At 42.4% G+C, this 25,694-nt stretch overlaps 1 protein-coding gene across 2 annotated transcripts in view; it reads left to right on the top strand.

Moving 5' to 3' along the window:
* Positions 1-2,171: 2,171 nt before the first annotated feature.
* SMG7 (SMG7 nonsense mediated mRNA decay factor) overlaps positions 2,172-25,694 on the top strand; it is a 74,135-nt gene continuing 50,612 nt past the window's right edge. For both annotated transcript variants that reach the window (XM_039358548.1, XM_039358549.1), the window contains exon 1: positions 2,172-3,802. In XM_039358548.1, the coding sequence (XP_039214482.1) occupies positions 3,774-3,802 (29 nt within the window). In that variant the 5' untranslated portion in view covers positions 2,172-3,773. The remainder of the gene's footprint in view (positions 3,803-25,694) is intronic.

Genomic DNA, 25,694 nt, shown 5'->3' with positions numbered 1-25,694 from the left:
GGCACTCTGTCTATCAGATCTAATTCCTTAAATCTATTTGTCACCTCTACTGTATATTCATCAGGAATATGATTTAGTTCATACCTGAGTGGCCTAGTGCTTTTCCCTACTTTTTTCAATTTAAGCCTAAATTTTGCAACGAGAAGCTCATGACCTGAGCCACAGTCAGCTCCTGGTCTTGTTTTTACTGACTGTATAGAGCTTCTCCATCTTTGGCTGCAGAGCACATAGTCAATCTGATTTCTATGTTGACCATCTGGTGATGTCCATGTGTAGAGCTGTCTCTTGGGTTGTTGGAAAAGAGTGTTTGTTATGAACATTGTATTCTCTTGACAAACTTCTATCAGCCTGTGCCCTGCTTCATTTTGTACTCCAAGGCCAAACTTGCCTGTTATTCCGGTTATCTTTTGGCTTCCTACCTTAGCATTCCAATCCCCCATGATGATAAGGACATCATTTTTTGGTGTTAATTCTATAAGTTGCTGTAGGGCTTCATAGAACCGGTCAATTTCATCCTCTTCAGCACCAGTGGTTGGGGCATAGATTTGGATTATTGTGATATTGAATGGTTTGCCTTGGATTCGAATTGAGATCATTCTGTCAGAACTATTTAACTAGTTTTTTGCATCTGTCTTTACACAAAGAGAAAAAACAGACCAACCTACCAAAAATAGTGCCATAAAAACAGAATAGAAACGCAAGTTAAGATAGGCAAGAAAACGGTAAGTGAGCACCTGTCCAGCCTAGACGAGTTCAAATCACCATGACCAGATGGATTACACCCCAGGGTCCTCAAGGAACTGGCAGATGTGATCTCAGAACCATTGAACTGTATTTTTCAAAGATCCTGGAGCACTGGGGAATTACCGGAGGACTGGAAAAGAGCTGATGTAGTTCCCATCTTCAAAAAAGGACTTCAGTAAGGCATTTGATAAAGTAGATCACAACCTACTACTTGATAAGATAGAAAAATGTGAGTTAGACAGCATCACCACCAGATGGATCCATAGCTGGCTGACCGACTGTACTCAGCATGTGGTCCTCAATGGAATCACATCCACATGGAGGGAAGTGTGTAGTAGGGTGCCCCAGGGCTCTGTTCTGGGCCCAGTGCTCTTCAACATCTTCATCATTTGGACGAGGGGATAGATGGAGAAATCATCAAATTTGCAGACGACACCAAGCTGGCAGGAATAGCCAATACTCCAGAAGACAGGCTTAGGATACAGGAGGATCTGGACAGATTTGAACACTGGGTGCTATCTAACAAAATGAAATTCAATGGTGAAAAAAGTAAGGTTCTACATTTAGGCAAGAAAAACCAAATGTACAGGTATAGTATAGGAGGTACCTTGCTCAATAGTAGTAACTGTGAGAGGGACCTTGGAGTCCTAGTGGACAATCATTTAAATATGAGCCAGCAGTGTGCTGCAGCTGCCAAAAAGGCCAACACAGTGCTAGGCTGCATTAACAGAGGGATAGAATCAAGATCACATGAAGTATTAATACCACTCTTCAATGCCTTGGTAAGGCCACACTTGGAATACTGCATCCAGTTTGGGTCACCACGATGTAAAAAAGATGTTGAGACTCTAGAAAGAGTACAGAGAAGAGCAACAAAGATGATTAGGGGACTGGAGGCTAAAACATATAAGGAACGGTTGCTGGAATTGGGTATGTCTAGTTTAACAAAGAGAAGGATGAGGGAGGACATGATAGCTGTGTTCCAGTATCTCAGGGGCTGCCACAAAGAAGAGGGAGTCAAGCTATTCTCCAAAGCTCCTGAAGGCACGACAAGAAGCAATGGATGGAAACTAATCAAGGAGAGAAGCAACCTAGAACTAAGGAGAAACTTCCTGACAGTTAGAACAATTAACCAGTGGAACAACCTGCCTCAGAAGCGGTGAATGCTCCAACACTGGAAGTTTTAAAGAAGAGACTAGACAGCCATTTGTCTGAAATGGTATAGGGTTTCCTGCCTGAACAGGGGGTTGGACTAGATGACCTCCAAGGTCCCCTTCCAACTTTATTATTATATTATATTATATTATATTATATTATATTATATTATATTATATTATTATATTAATTATATTATATTATATTATAATATTATATTATATTATATTAATGGAGGAGACATCTACAGAGGAAAGATTAGAAATATTCTAAAATAAATATTTCCATCTGAAGGATCATTGTTTATAAGTATCAATACCAGCTGCCACAGACCAATGATTGACAAAAACATTACATTTCTTTGTGGTTAAAAATCTTGCTTTTCTTTGCTGTTGTCAGTCTTGTTTTTGGCTTTCTTGTTTTATGTAAAAAAAGTTATATAAAGATATTTTTACATTTTAATCAATCCAATTTTCCTTCAGAGTTGTTCTTGCAAATTGGGCAGCAAGGAGGGAGGGAAGGAGGGAGGGAGGGAGGAAGGAAATGCCCACCACCTTCATAATTCTCCCCAATATATCTTCTACTACTCCCAGAATACATTTCTCTCCTTTTTTGGTGTGTGTGTGTGTGTGGGAGGGAGATAAAGGATGCACAAAAGGACTGGGCCAAAGTCATCTTCTACTGTACTTTCCAGGAAAGACTCCTGGCACTGCTTAAGATCTAGAAGCATTCTTGACATTGATGCTAAAAGCTGGCAATTTCTTCCGCAGCATGCCTCCTTCCACTTCCTTTATTTAAAGAATCTCTTTCCAAATAGGCAGAGATTTTGGCAGGATCCAAGTACCCCAAGTTTAGACAATGCAGCATTCTACTTTTATTTCATCGGTTCTTCCTGGCACTCCCAAGCGGCAGCTGCCACATGCAGAAGGAAAAAAAAAACTCTGGGGGCCACGATGGAAAGCGACTTCAGAAACAGTCAGAAAAGCCGCCAGTAATCCCGTAGCTCAAAGGCCAGCATCTCGTCAAACGTAACTAAATCGGCTCTTCCAGATCGGCACCTTGAACCTTCGGACGGGTGCGAGCCTCACGGCAGACTTGGAGCAATCCTATGAAATGAATTCCACTTATTCTGGGCGGGGGGTGGTGAAAGATACTTTCGCACAGGTTAAGAGATAAACTGCCAGGCGGGCGTTAGGAGAGAGACAGAGAGGCAGCTGGTGACTTTCCAGATGGGAGTTGGGGAAGGAGCGCGCGCTAGAGTAGTTGCGACGGTTACCATGGCGATAAGATACAGCACACGACTATTCATCCCCCTCCTCCGCTCGCACGCATTCCCCGTTGCTATGACAGCAGCATAACCAATGGAAAGTCGCATTAGAAGGCCGCCTCGCGGGCCCCGAGCTGACAAGGGAAGGGTTTCGCTGCGCACTAAGACGGAAGTGGGTCTCGTTGAGCTTGGGCCGCGCCCGGAAGTGAGGGTGGGAAGGTGGAAAAGGAGGCATTGACTGGGAGGCTCGCCTACTTGTAGTCAAGCACCTGCCGCTGGATCCGCACGAGTCTGGGAGGCGACGGCAGCCTTGAACGCGGAGGGCGGCACTTCGAGCGGGTCTCGCGAGAATTACTTTCCCCAGTCAGGAGGCGGAGAGCGGAACTGTTCCTCCTCCCCTCGCTGCTACCTCTTTCCCTCCTCCCGCCTCCCGCCTCCTCCTTCTCCAGGAAGAGCCTGGGCCCGACACGGGACGATGGCGGCGGCCGGAGGCGGCAGCAGCGGCGGCTGCGGCTCCCAGGCTGCGGAAGGGCCCGAGCTGTAGACCCCGACGCGGGGCCGGCGTGGACGGGCGGGCAGCGAGAGGCGGCGGTGGCGGCAGCGGAGGATGAGCTTGCTTTGCGCTCAGTATCTCCGGTGAGGAGGATGAGGAAATCATATTGAGGATGGGAAGAGAGAGAGAGAAAGAGTGTGCGTGTGTGTGTGTTGGGGGTGGTGGTGCAGGTAGATTAACACCATTTGGGAAAGCTGAATGGAGGAGCCGCTAACCCAACAGGAAACTATGAATAATCAAAACCCAGCTTTACAAGATCTGGAAAAGAGTCCAGTGTGCGAGTGGGATGCTGTGCTACTCTTTGAAGGAAGGTTTCCTGGTCAAGAAGTGGCAGTAGTGACAGGAGGAAGAGAAACATATGTTCTTCTATAAGGTTTTTTTTCCCCCACATCCTTCAGTCCTAGCATTGGTAGTATTAGTTATCTTACGCTTATTCAACAACTGTGTGTACTGGACATGTGTGTGTGTGTGTGAAAATCCCCCAATCGTTCTTTATTTAATGTAAGTCTTTACAGTAATATCAGTCTGGGTTTTGTCTGGTGTTCATGATTGGTTATTTTGAGCAATACACTTGTATCTTAAAAAGTAAGTGAACAGACTATGGGATAAAATGAAACATGGATTCCTTACCATCTCATCAGCCTTTCCGTGCTCCATACACACCTTCTGAAATAGAGTAACATTGCAGGAGCGCAGGCAGTTTTAAGGCTGGGTGTAGGTAATACAAATAAAATGACGTGTGTGTGCACACAGGAGATAATAAAGGAAGCAAAATTAAAGGGTTCTACAGAGGAGGGATTGCTCTAGTGCTGTACTCAGAGGAGATATAGTGGGAAATGTGTAGAAGGGCAGTGACGTTTCATGGCTGATGGGTGAGACAATGGTTGGCTGAGCAAATGAGAAGACTGCATGGCAGAGAGGAACAGGCTATTAGGGAACTGAAGTGAGGAGCTCTTGTTCATTTAAAGATGCAAGTGCTGCCCTAGATATATGTATGTTAATTCACTTATCTCTCAGCCTGAATTGTAGTTGCAATAATTGAAAGCTGTCCTATAAATTCACTGTGCAGTTATGCTTTACATTGTTAAATGGTACAAGAATTTACCTATGGTGTAAAGTTAATCAGTAACACCCATAAAATATTTCAGGAAGTTCTATCTCTAAGGTGCTTTATAATTAATTTCCAAATTATGATAGCTTGGTTATCAGTCCTCTGCAAGTCTGTTCTTCTAAACCTGCAATGCCAACTAATTGTAAATCAAATTATTTGTCTAGCAAGTAAAGTGATAATTCAAGTGGTTAAAGCACCAGACTAGAAAGTGGAAGACTCTGAGTTCTATTCCCACCTTAGCCATGGAAGCCAGCTGGGTGATCTTGGGCTAGTCACTTGTTCTCAGCCCAGCTTGCCTCACAGGATTGTTGTGGGGAAATAGGAAAGTGTATTGGATATTTTTGCCACTTTGAGTTATTTGTAAAAAAAAAAAAAAAGATGGGATACAAAGAAAAATAAAAATGTTTGTTGTTGGATGATGCCTTTACTGCACATATGTTTTTTGGCCATTGAAGTAGATATGAATAAAGAAAAAAAAACACTTCTCAATTTTAGTATGTTATACAACAGATATTTCTGTGCATTCTATCATTTTAAATAAGACTAGCATAAATTTGTTTCTAGATTATTTCAGTGCTATAAAGTTGCATACATGTCATTTTTATTATTTACTGAGATCATAGAATAATATAGATAGCATACTCATGGACTTACTACATTTAAGTCTTACTAAAATAATGATTTTTTTTATTTTTCCATGTATGGCCTAGAAGCCCATATTGACAGCTGTAAACTACTACCCTATAAGAAAATGCAAAAAAAAAAAAAAAGAATAATAGTTTCTATGTGTTTTATACAGTCTGTCCAAATAAAGATTTAGCCAGTTTTAGGTTTTCTCAGTGAAAAACCTCCATGTGTTCTTGGATAATGGATCCTTTTGTTAAATGTTTGTATGCATGTTTGGAAGCTCTAAAGACTGGCAGCTGGAAATAAATTTAGGAAGCACAGCACCTGATTATTTTGAGGAGTCTGTCTTACACCTGGATGATTATTCTCTGGTGCCTTTAGATTGTTTAGGCTTGCTCTTTGGTTCCTTCATTTTTGTCTGTCAAAGTATAAATTTAGCTTCATGGGACCGAAAATGTTCAATAGGGCTCTCACTGTATACTTTATTCTATATGTTCTTCTGCAGTTTTGAATTTGGGTATCATCACTACACCTAAGATGTCCAGTCCTGTATCTCATTTTCTCCCTTTTCTATTTTCAAATGAGAACAGGGTTTGGAAGGATAAAGTTAAATAAAACAATCCTGTAATCTCTTAAATTCCGGGTAGAGTCAGGGTGGCTGGATGGAGCTGAGCATTTACTGTCCGGATGCCCTTCTTGACGCCCCAAGGAGTTCACAGCAGATATTTTTTTCTTTGCATCCGAGGACAGAAACATTGCTGCTACCTAGGATTGAACTCTGAATCTTTGGAGTGGGAGGAGAGGGTCTTCAACTGTAGGTCATCATACCACTTTTGGAAGGATAAAGTTAAATAAATGTATTAAATTTAGATAAAAGTGATGAAGGTGAGAAATATTTATCTTTAAGGCAGGGGTGTCAAACTGCCGGCCCACGGACTGGATGCATCATAGAAAAACCACACCCACCCCATTGGCAATGGCCATATGTCGCCATATGTCGCGACATGTCACATGACGTTGCAAGTTTGATACTCCTGCCTTAATGACATTCAGTAGTTTAGCAGTTGTGTGATTACATTATTGATGCACGTTTCCACATTGGCTGTTATTCTTGAGCTAGGCTGACTTCTCATTTCTCCATATCTTGTGTCTTACATTTGCTTATTTCTCTTTTCTCAGAATAATTGTGTAATTTGATTGGTCTTGAAATAATCATTCCGTTGGGACCATACCAGTGGTGGGATTCAAATATGTGAACAACCGGTTCTCTGTGTGGATACTGCTACCGGAAGTCTGTTCTGGGCCTGGGCAACAAAAAATTAGCTACCGGTTCTGCCTAAGTGGTGCAAACCAGCTGAATCCCACCATTGGACCATACTGACCCTCCATAGCAGTTTCAGATTATCTTGGATTTCTTTTGTAATCCTTTCCCAAAGACTTGGTTATATAACCAGCTAGATAACTTGTGTTCTTTTGGGCCGTTGTTTCAGAGATATTTCTTACTAGATTCCTCAATGCCTTCCATAGCGACAGGGCTTCTAATGCATTGCCTTCACTGGGAAAGTTGGGATCCATTCAGAGTTCTATTTGCCTTGAAAATAGCCCATACTGAACTATAGCACAGGCAAACATTAGCACAGGAAATGTTTTATATTTCTATTATATCATAGACTGTTTCATGATAATATTGATGTCATAAAATGTTTTATAACATTTGACACATTTCAATTCTACAGGAGTCATGGATCCTACCATGTTTCCCCAAAAGTAAGACCTACCCTGAAAATAAAACCTTAGCTAGATTTTTGGAGGGTGGGCCTAATATAAGACCTATCCCAAAAATAAGCCCTAGTTTTGGGGCGAGGTGCATGCCTAAAAATCAAGCTGGGGTGGGGGGGTGGACCTGTCCCTGCCCCCCATACCCACTTACCAGGCCTCTTATGAATTGACACCTGCTTCTCCTCGCTGGCCCACTTTTTCTGTGGTGTCCCCCAGCCTTCATTTTGCAGTCAGAGGACTTTTTGGAAGGCCTCTGAAGCCGAGAACCAAGCTATGGATTCAATCTGTAGCTCAGTTCTTGGCTGCAAAGGCCTTTCAGAAAGGCTTTTGACTGCAAAATGCAGGCCAGAGCTCCATACTCAGTTGCAGAATGAAGCTGCTTCTTCAACTACAGAAGAAGTGGGCTGGCTGGCTGGGGCTGTCGATGCCACTGCTGCGAGATGAGTGGAAAAGACACCCACCCCCGAAAATAAGACCTGGTGCCGTTTTTGGAGACAAAAAATAAATAAAAATAAGTCTGGGTCTTATTTTCGGGGAAACACAGTAGATTTTAGATCTATTCTGTAAGTTACCTATTTGAGGTACTTTAGTTGCCCTGTGATGCACTATTTTGTTCAGTTAAAGATTACAGGAACAAGACTTTTAGTAGTATATAGATTTTTGTAATAATAATCCATTATGGCCTATTCCAGGAGGTATGCTATATTTTACATATTTGCTTACTGCTCTCGTCTGTAAATTTGCCATTGAAATTGTCCCCACAATAAAACTTTCCTAGAGAAATAGCAATAACAATAGCACTTAGACTTATATACAGCTTCCCAGTGCTTTACAGCTCTCTCTAGGCCACAGGTCGGCAACCTGCGGCTCCGGGCCTTCCCCTGTGGCTCCCAGCCTCCTCTGCCTTTGCAGAGAGACAGAGACAGAGAGAGGCAAGTGCGCTTCCCTGCTTCTCTCTCTCTCTCTCTCTCTCTCTCTCTCTCTGTCTCTCTCTCTCTCTTTCTCTCTCTGTGTGTGTGTGTTTGTGTTTTTTGTGTGTGTATGTGTAAAAGAGAGTGCACTCACAGTGTTCTCCGAGGAGCTGAAAAGCTTACTGGGTGGAGCTCCTCCCTTTGCTGCGTCTCTGCAGGAAGCAGGAAGGGCAGGAGAGAGCTAGCTAGGCTGACTCAGGAATTCTGGGAGTTGAAGTCCATGAGTCATAAAAGAGACGAGGTTGCTTACCCCTGAGCTTGTTGGACAACAGGTTGAAGCTTGCCAGGTGAGCAGCAGATAGCGGGGGGGGGGGAGAGAGAGAGAGAGAGGGAGGGAGAGAGAGAGAGAGAAAGAAAGAGAGTGGGGGAAGAGGAGTGGCAGACCAAGGGCAGATAGAGAGGAAGGGAGAGAGAGAGACAGAGAGAGACCCTTTTGACATCTAAAATGAAGATAACACTGCATATATCCTTTTTTTACCTGTGTGTGTATGTAATTTTATTCTCTTAAAGCATTCTCTTGGTGATCATTGTTTTAGTAGTATGGATATTCCCAAGATATTTTTACTTTTATTTTTAGTGTGTGTGTGTGTGTATGTGTGTGTGTGTGTATGTATGTGTGTGTGTGTGTGTGTGTGTGTGTGTATACAAATGTCCATACACACACACACACACACACACCTATAATAAAGGTAAAAAAGGATATAGGCAGTGTTATCTTCATTTTAGATATCAAAAGGGTTTTGCGGCTCCTGGTGTTTTGTTTTTGGTGGGAAACGGGTCCAAATGCCTCTTTGAGTGTTTTGGGTTGCCTACCCCTGCTCTAGGCAGTTTACAGAGTCAGCATATGGCCTCCAACAATCTGGGTCCTCATTGTGGAAAGATGGAAGGCTAAGTCAATCTTGAGCCGCTGCAGAGTTAACCTGCAATACTTCATTCTAAATGCTGTGCCACCACAGCTCCTTACAAGAAATATAGCTTTTGTACGGTCATAGTATTCATTGTGGGACAAATATATTTATAAATATTGTGATGAAAAGTGAAGGACCACTATTTTGTAATTGTAAAACCACGGTATCCATTATTGTGACCCTTAAAGATCTTTCACCTCTAAGTGATAGTCCATGAAGTTGGGCAGCCAATAAATTTAATAAGTATATAAAATAAGTATATAAAAGATTATAAAATATTATAGGTTGCAAAACTGATAACTAAATTATAAGCCTCACTTAGTGAAGTCATGCTGATGTCTGAGTAAATATGCATAGAACTGTGGTTTAAAACTGATCTGAAACTCATTTATTTTCTGTGGATGTTCATAATACATAAGCCAAATCATATTCATATAAAGCCAGAATATATTTGTGATATTTCAAAAACATGAGATAAAATCTAATATGGCTAAAGTGACCTCTTGTAAATAAAATGTTATCACATATTCGAGAGGTGAAAAATCTATATTTTTTAAATATGTGGGATGTGGGTCCAGTCATGAAATTTCAGTATAACTTGTTTCAGAGAGTTGTGATGTAAATATGTTGTAGGATTGTGTAAGTTGTCTTAAACTCTAAAGAGAAAAGGTGGGATATAAATATAATACAGTTCTTATATTTGACTTCAAAGATACAGTAATGCAGTTATGTATAATTTTCTATTTACCATTATGTTGATTGTGGGTTGCCTTTGAGCCTGTTTGAAGGTAAAATACACAATGAATTTAGAACTTTTAAGTGTTTATTTAAAGTCTAGTGAATGAGATCAAAATCTTAATTAGAACTGATATCCAACATGATTTTCAAAGATTCTATTAATAGACTGTTGGTAGTTCAGATTTAAAAACTCCACTTTATATCAAAATGGTATATTTTTTTTGTTTGGCTGTTTCATGTTGTATATATAAATTTCTCGATGTTTAAGCACCAATCATTTTTTAAACCTGTGAGAGGTGGTAATCTATCTCAGTACAGAACTTAATTCCTTTTGCTTGGTTTGATCTTCCATCTTTTCTTTTAAAGAGGAAGAAGAGTAAGAAGATAATGGTCTGTTTTCCTCAGCACATTTTGGCCTCCAGTATGACGGATTGTCTGTCTGTCTGTCTGTCTGTCTAATTTCTTTACTGCCATCGCACCACAACGCAACAACATTTTTATAGTAAGAATAAAAATTGTAAAATACATATTATCACCTATAACTAAAAGATATGAAGGGCGTAGGATGAGCAGAGGGAGAGGTGGGATCTGTTACCAATCTGTCAACCACCTCCAGAGTGATATTCCCCCATTGGAGCTCCAGCCCCACTGGCAGAACCAGGTCTTTAACTTCTTGTGGAAGGTCAGGAGGGTGGGAACCAACTTCACTCCTGGGGGCAAGATATTCCAAAGGATAAGAGCGAGGGCAGAGAAGGCTCTTCTCCTGCACCCTGCCAGCTGGAATTTCCTGGCCGAAGGGACCTGCAGCATGCCATTTCTGCCGGCAGGCCAATCCTAGTAGAATGGGATGGTTCTTCAGTTACTCAACAGCAGAGTTATTAGATTATGGGAGTTAGAGCACTAGAATTTGGAAAATTGGTACCCATGGAGGGAAAAACCATCCTGAGTGTTTTCTCTTCCTATGGTTAATCATAGTTACCATACACTGTACAGTAAACTTTGGGGGGGGGGAATCCTTAAAGTATTAATTATACTGTGCTTAGCATAGAATTGGGGGAAGGTTTTTAGTGATTTTTAAGATGTAAAAAAGAGCATAGGTTTGACATATTCTTAAACCAAATGCTTGCAGATACATTGTGTTTAGTTATTCACAAACTGGGGAGGATGTGTGTATTAGTATTTTACCATATTGACTTTTCAAGTAATTAATTTTGACTGTTCAGCTTTGATGTTTTTTTCTGGTATATACACTATTTACTTTCGTGTCACAAATCATAGATAAGCACATTCTTATAAACAGCCCTATCATGTATTGTGATAAATATTAATTCTTTGCAATGTAAGTATTACCTACCATTCTTTAGCAGCATTTGCATATTTTAATTTTTTTCCATCTTCAGTAAGGATTCAACTAGTATGTGCAGTCATCTACTCTTTATTTTTTTTTTGCCATTTACATAAAACTTGGAATTGTTCACTTCTTCTTTCTTTTTCAAACATAACTTAGGATTTTTGCAACATTAAGATCCATGCACCTTGATGCATCCTAGAATTTATCCAGATTTCTCAGCAAACTGTTAATGTTCTCAACCAATAATATGGCCTTATATGCATAGATTAATACACATATATCTTTATTTTTCACAATATAACTTCTGCTCTCACCACAGTAATTTCTTATGTATTTATTATCTATTAATATATTATGGATAATATAGCCTTGTTTTACTTCATAGTGCTGAAATATTCTCTTAACATTTCATTTTTGTGTGTTCTATCATCATAGACTGCTTATCATATTTAGCAGCTAAGCTTCAGCTCTATATTCAGGGAAACCTGGCTTATTCATGCCACACGTACTATCCCCTACTAATGGTAAGTTTTGATTAGTTTGGGCCCTAATATGCCATAAATGGAAGTCAAGTTTTATCCCAAGCATTCTCACACTATTCTATGCAGTCTTAGTATCTCTAGCTACAGATTGTTATGTGTATTCCAGCAGTTTAGTGTGAACCATGCAATAACTTTCTATCTTTTTGAGGCTGTATGTTTCTCATTTCTTTCTTTGTAATGTTCAATATTCTTAAAAGATTTTTTAGAACATTAGGGATTAGTCTTGTTAAACTCTATGAAAAACCTAAAAATTGCACAAAATTAGCTATGCAAATATCAGAAAAAGCATATTTGGGAGAGGAAATAAATTGCAGCAATGCCAACTGTTTTTAAGAGTCACGTGTAATATAGAATAGTGAGCTGTCACCTGCTTATAGTTTTTCCAGCTTCAAAGATTAAGAGTTTAGAATAGAATAGAATACAGCTGGAAGGGACCTCAGAGGTCTTCTAGTCCAGCTCCCTGCTCCAGCAGGAGAACCTATACCATCTCAGACAAGTGACTATCCAGTCTCTTCTTAAAAACCTCCAGTAATGGAGGGTCCACGATTTCTGAAGGCAAGCTGTTCCACTGGTTAATTGTCCGCACTGTTAGGAAGTTTCTCCTTAATTTCAGGTTGCTTCTCTCTTTGATCAATTTCCAGCCATTGTTTCTTATCCTGCCCTTTGGTGCTTTGGTGAATAATGTGACCCTCTCTTCTTTGTGGCAGCCCCTCAAATACTGGAATACTGCTATCATTTCACCTCTATTTCTTCTTTTCTTTAGACCAGCTAAACCCAAGTCCTGCAGCCGTTCTCCATATGTTTTAGTCTCCAGGCCTTGAATGTTTATGAAAATTTATGCTATGGTAAAGATGATTAGTGCTGAAGTCATTGTTTTGTTCGCACATGTTAACATGACTCTTCCTTCCAATCTTTATTATGAAGAGATTTCCACAATTTTATCTGTAGGAAAGGCTTTCTACATTTCAAATAATTGCTATATGTTCTATAGAGGCTTATTCTGGGCCACTAATAGTTCAAACTATTGAACTATTGTGATGTAGTGGACAGAAAGTATATTTAGAATTATTAAATAGTGTTCCATAAATGATATTTTGACCTATTTTGAATGTCTTTATATGCTGAAATGAAAAAGTCCCTTATAGTTTGTATTATTTTATTTATTGTCCGTGTTTATTAAGTTTTTAATAGAAGCCATCATGAGTTGAGCTTTTCCAATTGGGCAAACCATGTAAATCAGGCATGTCAAACTCACAACATCACATGACTGCACAACGTATTCCTACTTTTTCCCCATTGCCGGCAATGAGGTGGGTGTGGTTTTGGCTTGATGCATCTGGCCCACGGGCCGGCAGTTTGACATGCCTGATGTAAATTGTATTATATGTAGGCAAACTACAATTAAATTCAATCTAAGACTGGTGGAAGCTTAACAATTCAAATCTTAACGAAGGACCTAAAAATTATTAAGGTAGCATCTAAGAATATAAGCAATTCTAAGTAGAATTGTGTGGGTTTTTTTTTATAAAATTAGGTGTTCAGGTCTAATAAATTTGGATACTTAGTATTTGGATTTTCAAGTCCCATAAATGGGTTATGATCTTCAAGATCATAACCCATTGATTTTCCAAAATCGTCTCAACTTGATGATCAATTTTCTAGCATTCAAATCCAAACCTCTTGCAAAATTTCTAATGAATAATTCTGGCAGTCCTAACACTTTTTGTAGTCAGTTTGGAAAATTTTACTTTAGCCACTGGTCAGTTATTTCATTCTTTTACTACAAAGGCAACATTTGCTTCTGTCTGTTATACGTTGAATGTTTGCCTTCATGCCGTTACCAGGTAAAACTTGTTCTTGAGCTACTAAAATAAAGCCTTCAGTTTCTTTAACACTCTTGATATTAATCAACTTCACATGGGCTTTTTAATCAGCTTTTTCTTCTATATCCTTCAAGTATTGACATTCGTTGACTTGTTCTTCCAATTAGCAAATCATTTTTCAGTTGTCTATGTTTTATATTTAGCATTCACCTTCATTTTTTTCAAGAACTTTCCTTTGTTGAGTTTCTTCAGGATTTTCCTTGTTTTTTTAAAATGTAATCATTTAGGCCATGTTTTTCTTCCTTCACAATTTGTTTTATCTCTAAGAGTTCTCCAACATCTACATTGTCATTAGTTTTTTTGTCTTCTGATCCAAGTTATCAAGTTCTATCCAGTCAATTGTTTCTGCTGTACATCAAATAATGGGGACTGCCCAGGTATATGATATTTCCATCATGTAGCTTTGATTTCAAAATTTTCCAAATTCATTTGATACATTTGGTAAAAGTATAATTCTGTAATAAGTCAGAAGTATCCAAATTTTTCACATATTTATAGATTTTTTTTCTGGTGCTACTGCCTTTATTAAATCTTCATTGTTAAGCTGTATCCATCAGATTCAACTATTTTGGCTGTCTTTATGCCAACAATATACAACGATATATGTCAATGCCATAGTATATTTATTGAATTCTTTTGTATTTTTAATAAGGAATCTAGTTCAGCTTTTAGTAAAGGTGATAATGAGACACCTTGGAAAATTCTACCTTTGAACTGAACTTCTTATTCTTCCCCATTGGTCATTGGCTTTATTTACCCAAACTTCATTGAAGTATTCATAAATTGGTGAATGTTTCTGCTGATTCCAAAACTTTGATTTGCATTTAAGCCCATAAGTAGCTTGCATGTTGTTGGCAAATAGGTCATGGGTCTATAGTTTCCAGGCTCATTTCCCTTCTCCTTCTGAGTTAGGAATGTCCTTTCAGCTGTTAGCCATTTTTCATGTTCTGGTGCTTCCAAAACCGTATTCATTGGTTTGCCAATCTCAAGTGTAGATTTGTCAATTATTTTAGCCAGAATCCATGGAGCTCTGATTGTTTTTGAACTATTTCCTTAGTTAATCTAATTTCTTCACTATGTTTTCAACTTGCTTGATTCATGTTGCACGCCTATTGTGACTCCAATTGTTTTCCACAAATTTCCAAAATTTTAGGATCTCTTCTTTGTCAGGCTTTACATTATTTGTGACCAGTCCTTTCATATGTTCAAGAGTTTTGTAGAATTGATGCTGATTTGCTTTCAAGCACAAGTTCCACAGGAATGAATTATTTGATTGGTATATCACTTGACTTTCTCTGCAATAGCCATGATACTTTGTTCCAATTGTTCTACAGTCTCTGCAATTTCTTTACTATCCAGTTTGTACTTCCCAGATAGATTAGTTTTGATTTTCTTATTTTTCAAGTTTCCTTGCCTCAAATTCTTTAAATTGCTCAAATCTGTGCAAATTTTCTTTATCTTCAATTCAATTGCATTTTTATTTAGAATTTCTTTTCTTAATAACTTCATTTCTTTATATTTTAAGTCCCAATTCTTAGCCGAAATGTCCTATTACAACAACAATTTTACTTACAAAGTGTGCTACCGCTACTCCTTATTTAGCAATAGCACTAGCACTTAGACTTATATATGGCTTCACAGTGCTTTACAGCCCTCTCTAAGTGGTTTACATAGTCAGCATATTGCCCCCAACAATCTGGATCCTCATTTTTCCAATCTTGGAAAGATGGAAGGTGAGTCAACCTTGAGCGGGTGAGAATCAAACTGCTGAACTGCTGGCAGCTGGTAGTCAGCAGAATTAGCCTGCAATAACCACTGCACCACCACAGCACTTTACAGTTCTATAGGTTACCAATTGATCCATCCAAACACACAAAAACATGTTGATGATATAGGCATAGTAATTTAGACAAGTTTATCCAGATACTAATTAGAAAAAGTGACTGCCTGCTATATTGACCACCAACCAATCTCGTGCATTTTTGCAATTAAAATATAAACTTTGAATTAAACACTAGCTATAATGTCTCATTGTTGAATCTTAATTAAAAACAAATACTTTTTGTCATTCTGGTTTTTTAATGAAAATAAATTATATATTCTACCCAAGTAGCTCTTTTAGACACCTAGAAAAATGTGGTTGGTTAGAAAGCGAGAACACAACAATAAGAGTGTTACACATCCTCTTATTGTTCTCCAGTACAGGAAATGGAGAATCCACCAATGGGTTTTCTCTGTCTGCCTGCTCTTGAGACCAAGTAGCCAAACTTGACACACACCCTTTTGCTAGGAGATCCAGTCTTGACTTGGTCTCAAGCTCTTGAAGACGTATCAAGGTTGGCTCTCTGGTTTAGAGATATTCAATTCATTTAGCAGGTCAGATACCCATTGTTGGATTCTCCTTGCTTATAAATTGGTATTTGTATATTCCCTAATTAGTGATTCTCTTTCAAAAAAGTCAATTTCCCCAAAAAATTTCCGCCCAAGACGCTGGAATCAGCGCAGCCTCTAATCTCCTGATTTGAGGCTTCTGAGTGTGTGTGTTATTTTCCCAAGGGCTCTGGGGGTGGGGGGGGAAGGAAAATCATTTTCCAATTTCCCCATTGATTTTTCTGCACAGCGCTCAGTGCTGCAGCCACAATCAGCCCCAAGGTTCTCCTTCGTCCTCGATACCTCCGGAGGCTGTTTTAAATGGCCCGAAATTCATGGCCGCCTAACGGAGGCTTTTTTAGCGGTTAGGAACAGATCCGGCTGTCAATTAATTCGGCTTTTTGGTGCCTTTTTGAGGCTAGGGTCTCAGGAACCTTGCATTTACTTACAGGTCCTAGGAAACTGAAACAAAGTATGTCGTGGCCGCCATTTTGAGCGCGCCATGCAGCCGGCCCTGTAAAGTTTACCAGCCGAATAGAGTGCTGCGGGCCTCTGTGTGCCACGGAGTCGGTTGTGGCAGCCATCTTGAAAACGTTGAGCCCCTACCTCAGGCCTATTAATCAAACCTCCTCCACTGATTGCAGGCCGAAAGATTTTCCACAAGGCTTTCCTATATTCTGACTAATTCTCAGTTCATCTAAGGAATTATTTTAGCCCTGTCCAGCCACTGCTATTGGGCCTCACCATCTATACAAGAATTTACTGACTAGGCCCAAATTCTCAGGCCACCATCTTGTTTTGGAACTGCCATTTTGAATTTACATTGCCTCGGCCAGGCCTCATCTCAGGCCCTCTGCCCCCTTCATTGGGGCTTTTATTTTTTGCTGGTGCACATTGACTGGCCACCTAAGGCCTCTGGGCTCCGCCCAGAGAGTGGCCCCAAACGTGCCTTTGGCATCTGACTCAATTGCCGTGACCGAAGCCCAGAGAGAATTTTTTGATGATCAGGGGGTCAGGGGAACAGTCTTGTTACTTGTTCCAATCTCGCTCCCGCCAACGGCTTGCCTGCCAGAGCTTCGCCTCAGTTTCCCTGAGTCTGCTCAACCAGGATGGAGGACTCCACGTTGCCTCATCCCGTGGGCTCTGTCTCTCCATCCAGTTATGGCTGCCACAAATCCTCTGAACAGGAGGCGGCAGGCAAACCCAACTCTAAGGCTAAGGCCACTCTCAAGAAGCCTTCCAAGTTGGTGGAAAAGTAAGTCAGCCATAAGCACCAGGCTCTGGAGAAGGAGTTCTCCAGAGCGCAGAGAGAGGCCAGATTGGAGACGGATCAAATGGTGGCCCCTGAATTTGACCTTCTTTTAGGTCCTTCAACCTCGGCCCAGGGCGTGTGGTCTCTCTTAGGGACACCCACCACACTTAGTTCCTCGTACGAAATGACACAACACACAGCAACCGTCTCGGGTTCAGTTCCAGAGGCCACATTCACGCCAACGGCAGCAAGGCTCGGGACCAGACATCGGAGACTTTTTTCCGACGGCCGCCTTGAGGACTTGCTATCCAGGATTGTGGACAGCGCTCTAGTAGAACGGTCCTCATCCTTCTGGGCAGGGGGCTTCTATGTCGGACATGTCAACTTATGTTCCTCCTACGGGGTTTCTTATAATTCAGGAACCCACATCTCCTGCACACTCCTCCATGAGCGGATACTCATTCCCACAGGGTGAGGAGCAGCCAGAATTTAATCTGTCAGAGGAGGAGGAACTTCCCCCCTGAACTCTCTCCATAGGGAGGCCTGTTCAATCCACTCTGTTTCTTCCCCTGCTTCGCAAGGCCACATTAACGGCAAACATAGGGTCCGATCAGTTCCCTTTACCGCAGGCAAAATCGGATTCCAGTCCAAATCTGATAATTGTTGAAACGGTGGAAGCACAACATTACGTTCCATGTCTCTCTATTTTTCTTAAAGGAATTAAACAAACAGTGGGCCTCCCCTGCCTCCTTTCCTTACAGAAGCGGGACTGACACAAAGGGATCTTTAGCACTTTCACAGATCTCACTGAGATCTTGGAGGTCCCCAAGGTAGACGAAGCATGGACCCCTCTGGTATCCCAGACTGCGGTCACTAGGAACATGTCGGAGGCGCTTAAAGCGGAAACAGAAAATGGGACCACACTCTTCGAAAGACCCATCAGTGAGCAGCATGGGCAATTAAAATGGTCACTTGTGCATCCTTTTTTTGTGCGGACCACCTAATTATGGCTTCGTCAGTTTCAGGCCAGAATCCTTGCTGAGGACATCCGGACTCACCAGGACCTAAGCAACATGGTGACAGCCATTGAGTATGCTGCGGATGCGACTCTTCAGTCGGCCACCTTTGCATCTAGGTCCCTTGCAGCCAACATTACAGCCAGAAGGATGCTGTGGCTAAAACACTGGCAGGCGACGCCAAAGCAAAATGGCGTCTGGCAACTACCCCATATCCGGGCTATAATCTTTTTGGGGAGGCCCTGGCCCTGTACCTTGCGGAAAACAAGGACAAGCGGAAGGCCATGGTTCATTTGAATAAACAGTTCGACAAAGGTCACACTCCATATGTCCTCAGGCAGTCCTTTTGGCCGGCAGCAGGTTCAACTGCAACTCGGCCCTCCCACTCATACACACCTAGGCAGGGCAAGTCATATGTCTGTTCATATGACAGGCCTGTCCTTCGGCCTCGGCAACAGAATCAATCTAAGGGGCGATCTCGAGAGGTAGGCAATTTTTACACTGCACTTCCCATCGGGGGGAAAGCTGGCCCACTTCTTTCATCAGTGGGAATTCACATTCACGGACGCCTTGGTCTTACAAACCATCCAGTTCGGTCTGTCCCTGGAGTTCCTACCAGTCCCCCGGACTGCTTCATTTCTTGTCCTGTTTCCCGGAATCCACTCTCACAGAGTCTCACGCAGGAGGGGGCCATTCAACATCTTCTAGAGATTCATGCCATAGAACCGATACCACCGGATCACAGGGGGACTCTACTCCATTCCTTTTGTGATTCCCCAATCCTCAGGAGGATGGAGAGCAATTCTGGACTTCCAGGGTTTGAATTATTACATCATATACTAGAAGTTCATGATGCAATTGCTCCAGTCTATCCTGGGAGGCATCAGACAAGGAGACTTCCTGGCGTCAATAGACCTCACGGAAGCGTATCTCCATATTCCCATCCATCCAGATCACTGGCGGTTCCTCAGGTATTCTTGCAAGGGCAGTCATTTCCAGTACAAGGCCCTCCCTCTTGGCCTCTTCTCGTCTCCCAGGGTATTCATCAAGATCCTAGCGGTACTGGCCATCCACTCACGGAAGGTACTGGTACCTTGATCCAAGTGTCCTCCTTCCGGGCATCTCAGTCGGACCCGCAACTAACTATTCAGGTCTTCCAACAATACAGGTTCTCGGTTAACTTCCAAAAAAGCCAAATGGTTCCTTCATTCAGGCTTCTGCACCGGGGAGCCATCATAGACACCACAAACTGCATGATCTATCTCGCCCAGGAGCGGTTGGTAAGGATCAGGGATCTGGCTTGTCGGGTGTACAAGGAACACACCATTCCACCGGCCTTGCTGTCCCAGCTTCTGGGAAAGAGGGTCTGTGACATGGCCATGGTTCCCTGGGCCAGGCTCTGCTTGCGGGATCTTCAATGGTTCCTCCTGCCATTCTAATGGGCGAATGCCAGCGCATCCAACCACCAGGTCAGGCTCCCGGTCCACACCCTCAGATCTCTAGGATGGTGGTTCTCACAAGCGGTATCCAAGCGGTCACCTTTCAAGGAACTGGATCGCACCACCATTACGACGAACGCCAGTCTATTCGGTTGGGGTGCCCATCTACAGTCTCGGTTTGCGCAGGGCTGTTGGTACCATGCAGACTTGAGACACAACAGCAATTGGCTGGAGCTCAGGGCTATCCATTTAGCTCTTCGCCAGTTCCAACTCAGGATCACAGGCCGTCACATATGGATCCTCATGGACAAAGTGGCGTCCAAAGCCCACGTGAACCAGAAGGGGGCACCAGGCCCGAGTCCCTTATGTCTGAGGCACGGCTAATGGGTTCCTGGGCCGAATCCGACCTGGCTCCTCTCAGGGCCGGACACACCTCGGGGGTCAAGTACCAGCAGGCTGACTTTCTGAGTCGCTCTACGGTAGACCCCTCGGAAGGGGAATTGCATCCAGATCTCTTTTCCGAGATCTCCCGCAGTTTCGGCCATCCGATCCTCGACCTGTTTGCATCGTCAAACAATGCCCAGCTCCCCAGGTACCTCTCCCGTTATTATCTTCCAGGGATGGACGAGATGGACACCCTGCGGACTCCGTGGCCGCAGAGTCTCCTTTATGCCTTCCCTCCCCTCCTGCTCGTTCCGGCGACCATCTGCACGCTGCTCCAGGAGCAGGCGGAAGTGATCCTCGTGGCCCCGTATTGGCCACAGAGGCCCCGGTTTGCTGATCTGATGAATCTCTCCTGGTCTCCTTCGCGGAAGGTTCCTCCACATTGGGTATCCTTGCACAAAGGGGTCCTCCAAAACCTGGGCCCTCAGTGGTTACAATTGATCATTTCGCGCTTGGGCGCAGCATCATGACACAGGAGTTATTTTCATCACGGGCAATCACTATGATTCAGGCCTCTCGTCACCGGCGACCAATCGTATTTATGATTCTACCTGGAAGAATTTTTGCCATTGGTGCAGAAGGAGATGACTGGATGTCTACAAATTAATCATCCCTAAGATCATAGATTATCTTCTGGATGGTCTGGATGGAAGCCGGGCTCCTGCGACCATTCGTAGGCAGGTGGCAGTCCTATCCACGTTCCTCACTTGTACGGATTCAGTTCCTTTCAGTTCACTATCCTAGAATACGAGTCTTCATCAAGGGGCATGCAACACCATGGTGCATAGGCACCTTTCTTGGGAGCGGCCTTATGTGTTTCGCGCTTTAATAAAGCCACCCTTCGAGCCCGTTACTATATACCATTGCGGGCCTTGTCTCTTAAGGTCGTATTCTTAGTTGCCATCACGTCAGCCAGGCGTATCTCCGAACTGGCTGCTCTCTCGCTCAGGAATGACCTTTGTATCTTCCACCGAGACCGGGTGGTCCTTCGGTTGGATCCTGTTTCGTGACCAAGGTCAACTTCTTTTCCATAGGGCACAGGAAATCATTTTGCAAAAGTTTTGTCCCAATCCTGCCCATGACCTGGAGTGACAGTGATACACTTTGGAAGGCCATAGGTTCCTGCGGCGTTACATCAAAGGTATGGTGCCTCTTCGCAAATCTGAGGCCCTCTTATTTCCTTCCGTCCGGTTTCTCTGGGACAGAAGGTGTCCGCTGGCACTATAGGCAGTTGGTCAGGACCTGTATCGCGGAGGCGTACCAGTCTTCTTCCCTGCCGGCTCCAAGTCATATCAGAGCCCATTCTACTCGCAGCACTGCGACATCTGCAGCATGGGCCACTCAGGCGTCCATCGAAGAGATTTGCAGGGCTGCAACATGGTCTTCGCCCTCCCCATTCATACGCCATTATAGGATTGACCACTTCGCTTCAGCAGATGCCTCCTTTGATCGGAGGGTCCTTCAGCAGGTGGTCTCTGGGGACTTAGATCGGCCTAATCTGTTTCCCACCCTTAGGGACAGTGAGGCTTTGGTATGTCCCATTGGTGGATTCTCCATCTCCTGTACTGGAGAAGGGGCGTTGTCTTACCTGAACGCCTTTTCTCAGTACGGAGATGGAGAATCCACACCCGCCCTTTAGGCCAGTTAGGCCAGTATTAAGGGATTGAGAGCCGACACCTCATCCACCTTCAGCCACTTTCGCTCTCGTCAAGACTGGATCTCCTAGCAAGAGGGGGCGTGTCAAGTTTGGCTATTTGGTCTCAAGAGCAGGCAGACAGAGAAAAGCCATTGGTGGATTCTCCATCTCCGTACTGAGAAAAGGCATTCAGGTAAGACAACGCCCCTTCCCTGTTGTTTTTAGATTGAACTTTGTTTTTTTCATATTGCCTTCAATTTGCTTTGCCCACATTTTGGAAGATGTTGTTGTCTGAACCTTTCACTGTATAGGCCACTTTTTGCATGGTAATATAAAGAATATGTTCTGGCATTATACATATATTCATAGCACTTTAATCTGTACTTTTGTATTTTGTCAGTTGTAGGTTATTCATTGCATCTCAGTCTGATGAAGTCATTATTCAGAAGGTTGTGGAGAGAGTTTTCCAGTATATTCCATAAGTCAGTGGTGGCGAACCTATGGCACAGGTGCCAGAGGCGGCACTCACAGCCCTCTCTGTGGGCATGCACGCCATCGCCCCAGTCCTAGGTCTTCAGCTGGGTTTTATAAAACCTTTTCACTTTAGGCCTCCGCCGCCATGTTAAAAAAAAAAAAAGGTTCAATCAGTCAATTTCAACTTCTCGTGGAAAAAAAAAGATCTTGCAAAGTTGGAATTGATTGATTGAACTTTTTAGTCCCATCCAGTCTGCTGTTACTACTGCAACCACGCCCAGCTAATGGGCCACACCCACCCGGCACCCGACGATGCATAAGTGGGTTTTGGGTTGCAGTTTGGGCACTCGGTCTCTAAAAGGTTCGCCATCACTGCCATAGGTCATGTTAAAAGAACATCAAAATTATTTATGCTTGCTTATAATAGGGTCCATGTCTCAGATCTGTATAGCAAGATTGGCAGAACTAATGCCTTGAAGATTTTTATCTTGGTTTTCACTGAAGTGTTTTGTTTCTTCCAGAGGCAACAATTTAAAGATCTAAAGACAGTGGTTGCCTGGCCAATTCTGTTAGGCAGTTCTGTTTTTTATGGTGTTTTATGTTCTTCTACCAACAATCCAAGATATTTGAACTGATTAACTTGCTCCATTTTGGTTCTGTTGAGGTAGATAGCAGATTGACATTCATCAATTGTCAAAATTTTTGTTTTACCATCATTAATTTTTCTCTTGTATGATCAATTGTGTTGTAATATACAAGGCATTAGTGATTTCTGTGATACTGTCTACAAACGTAAGGTCAGTTACAGGTAGTCTTTGACACACGACCAGTTGTTTAACAATCATTCAGAGTTGCAGAGGCTTTGGAAAGAATGTTATATGGCCCATAACACATTGTAAAATATTGTACCATAGTAGTCTACCACATGTTCCCCCCCCTCCCCGGCAGGTTCAAAGGACAGTGTTTCAGGTACTTGGAAACCATTTTCATTTATGCCAATTGCAGTGTCCCATAGTCAAAAGACCTTGATTTCCAGTGTTTTTTGCCAGTTGCCGGCAAAAAGCCCCACCCATTCAGGAGAATGGATTCACTGAACAATCACATTATTCGCTTAATGATTGCATGGTTCTGTCTTACAAGTGTGTGATTCATTTAATGACTGCCATAAAAACTGGAAAAATCAGATTTAATCATGTGGGTGTCTTGACATACGACTACAAAAACTTATGACAAAATTTTATTCCCAATTGTGGTAAATTGAAGATCACCTGTATATAGTGGATTTCACTGCGGAGCCTTCAAAACCTTTCTTCATAAAAACATCAATATGAACAGAATGGTTGAGATCACACAGCCTTACCTAATGCCAGTTCAAGTCAAGAACTGAACGTTAATTCTGGATATGTACACAATTGTTGGAATTGCTGTAGAATTTGTTGGCTTGTGTTCAGTTTTCAGTTCCATAAAACTGACTAGTGTACACTGTCAAAGTTGCTTCAAAGTCAATGAACACAGTGATTGTTTAGCACAGGGCTTTTCAACCTTTTCACCCACTGTACCACTTTTAGGATATGGCAACATCCAAGTACCACCAGTCGCCTAGCAAGCTGTCAAAAACTTGATGACCACACAAAAAAAGGAAAAAAGTGATAAAGTACAGGTAGTCCTCGACTTACAACAATTCGCTTAGTGACTATTCGAAGTTTCAACATCACTGAAAAAAGTGCCCCCCAAATCACAGCTGAGCAAGACACCTGCCTGCCCGCCCAGCGGCGGCGCTCTTCCTGTCCGAGGTTTTCATAGTTGTGAGCAGTTCTGTTGAGGATTGGCAGCGGGGGTGGGGTGGGGTTGTTTGGTTTTTATTCCCCCCGTGTGCTGGGTGGTTGCAGCAGGTTTTGGTTACTTCACATGATCCTGGGCCACTGTGACTGTCATAAATATGAATCAGTTGCCAAGCATCTGAATGTATATCACAAGACCCTGGAGATGCTGCAACATTCCAGCTGATCGGTGCTTATTCAGGGCTCAGCAGAAGCGCCAGGATCAGCACCGAGCTCCAGCTGGAGCCTGGCGCTTTCACTGAGCCCTGACAGCCCTGCATCTCTAGCCATCTCTCACTCAGGCTTGTGCGGTGCTGCCACCGGTTCAGCTCATTCCCCTCCCCCGCTACTTTTCTAGGATGGTCGCATACCATTTGCCAGGTGCCAATGTACCACAGGTGGTACCCGTACACTGATTGAAAAGCCCTGGTTTAGCACACTGAATTCTCTCTTCCATTAGTTGTCTAGTGATAAGAATCTGGTCAGAGTATCCTTGATTTGGGTGGAAATCATACAGTCCTCTAATTTTTTTTTCCCTATCGTTTTTGGAAATTATATTTGCTTGATTCTTATGAAGATCTTTCTAAGGACTGATAATAAATGAGGGGTCCTTGGTGGTCTCTGAGTTTGGTTGTTTTCTTGCAGATGTTTCGTTACCCAAACTAGCTAACATCATCAGTGCTAGTTTGGATAATGAAACATCTGCAAGAAGACGACCAAGCTCAGAGACCACCAAGGACCCCTCCTTTCAACCCTGAGCTACAAATATTCTCCTTTATTAGTACTGACAATAAAGCTTATGGCCCAGTTGCTTTTGAATTGCCGTCATCTTTTTCAAAATAGGGATTATAATAATTTGTTTCCATATAGTGGAGACTTTCTGTGAAGGCCAAATTAACTATAAATGTAGTCACTCAGTGAAATGTTCACTAGCTCTGAGTGCTGCGGTTGTAACTCCATCCATCTGCTCTACCATTTTTCAGTACCTTCATGCATCTATTGGGGGCACAATATTTGACTCCTGATTTTTTTGGCATTTGGATAAGTACAGTAGCGGATCCACTGGTGACGCCTGTTGGAAAGGTTCTCTCCATCTCTGAAGCTATTCATTTGAAGATACAACAAATGTCTGATTGCTCTTGTAGGTATTAAGGTTTGTTGATTTAATCCTTCTATTTAAGTATCTGAGAGGTAAAAAAAAAAAAAGTGTGTGATACTTGTACTTTGCACAGCCTCTTCCAGTTTCAGGACCATGGTGTTCCAGTGGGTCTCATGTTCCACTTAGTAGAGGAATTGTGGCATACATACTAAGAAACCTCTCACAGAATGATGGGGGTATTAATACCTAATTATCTTTATGAGCAAATAAAATATATTATAAAACAGTGAATCAGTAATAATGATAAAAGAGTGAATTTGTTGAACATTTTTCTTTGTATTTTCATTTGCACAGTTGCTGTCTGTTTGTGTACCACCTGCATTATTTTTACAGGCAGCAAAGATATCCAATATACCTTCCTCCTCCTATTTTCCCACCACAACAACCCTGTGAGGTGTTTGGGCTGAGAGAGAGAGAGAGAGAGTGACAGGTGTACTTCTGCTTTTGTTTTATAC

This window comes from Crotalus tigris, unplaced genomic scaffold (genome assembly GCF_016545835.1).
Source record: "Crotalus tigris isolate CLP2741 ecotype Arizona unplaced genomic scaffold, ASM1654583v1 scf7180000019024.823168, whole genome shotgun sequence".
In the NCBI taxonomy this organism is placed as follows: Eukaryota; Metazoa; Chordata; class Lepidosauria; order Squamata; family Viperidae; genus Crotalus; species Crotalus tigris.
This window is presented reverse-complemented; position numbering and strand designations above follow the sequence as displayed.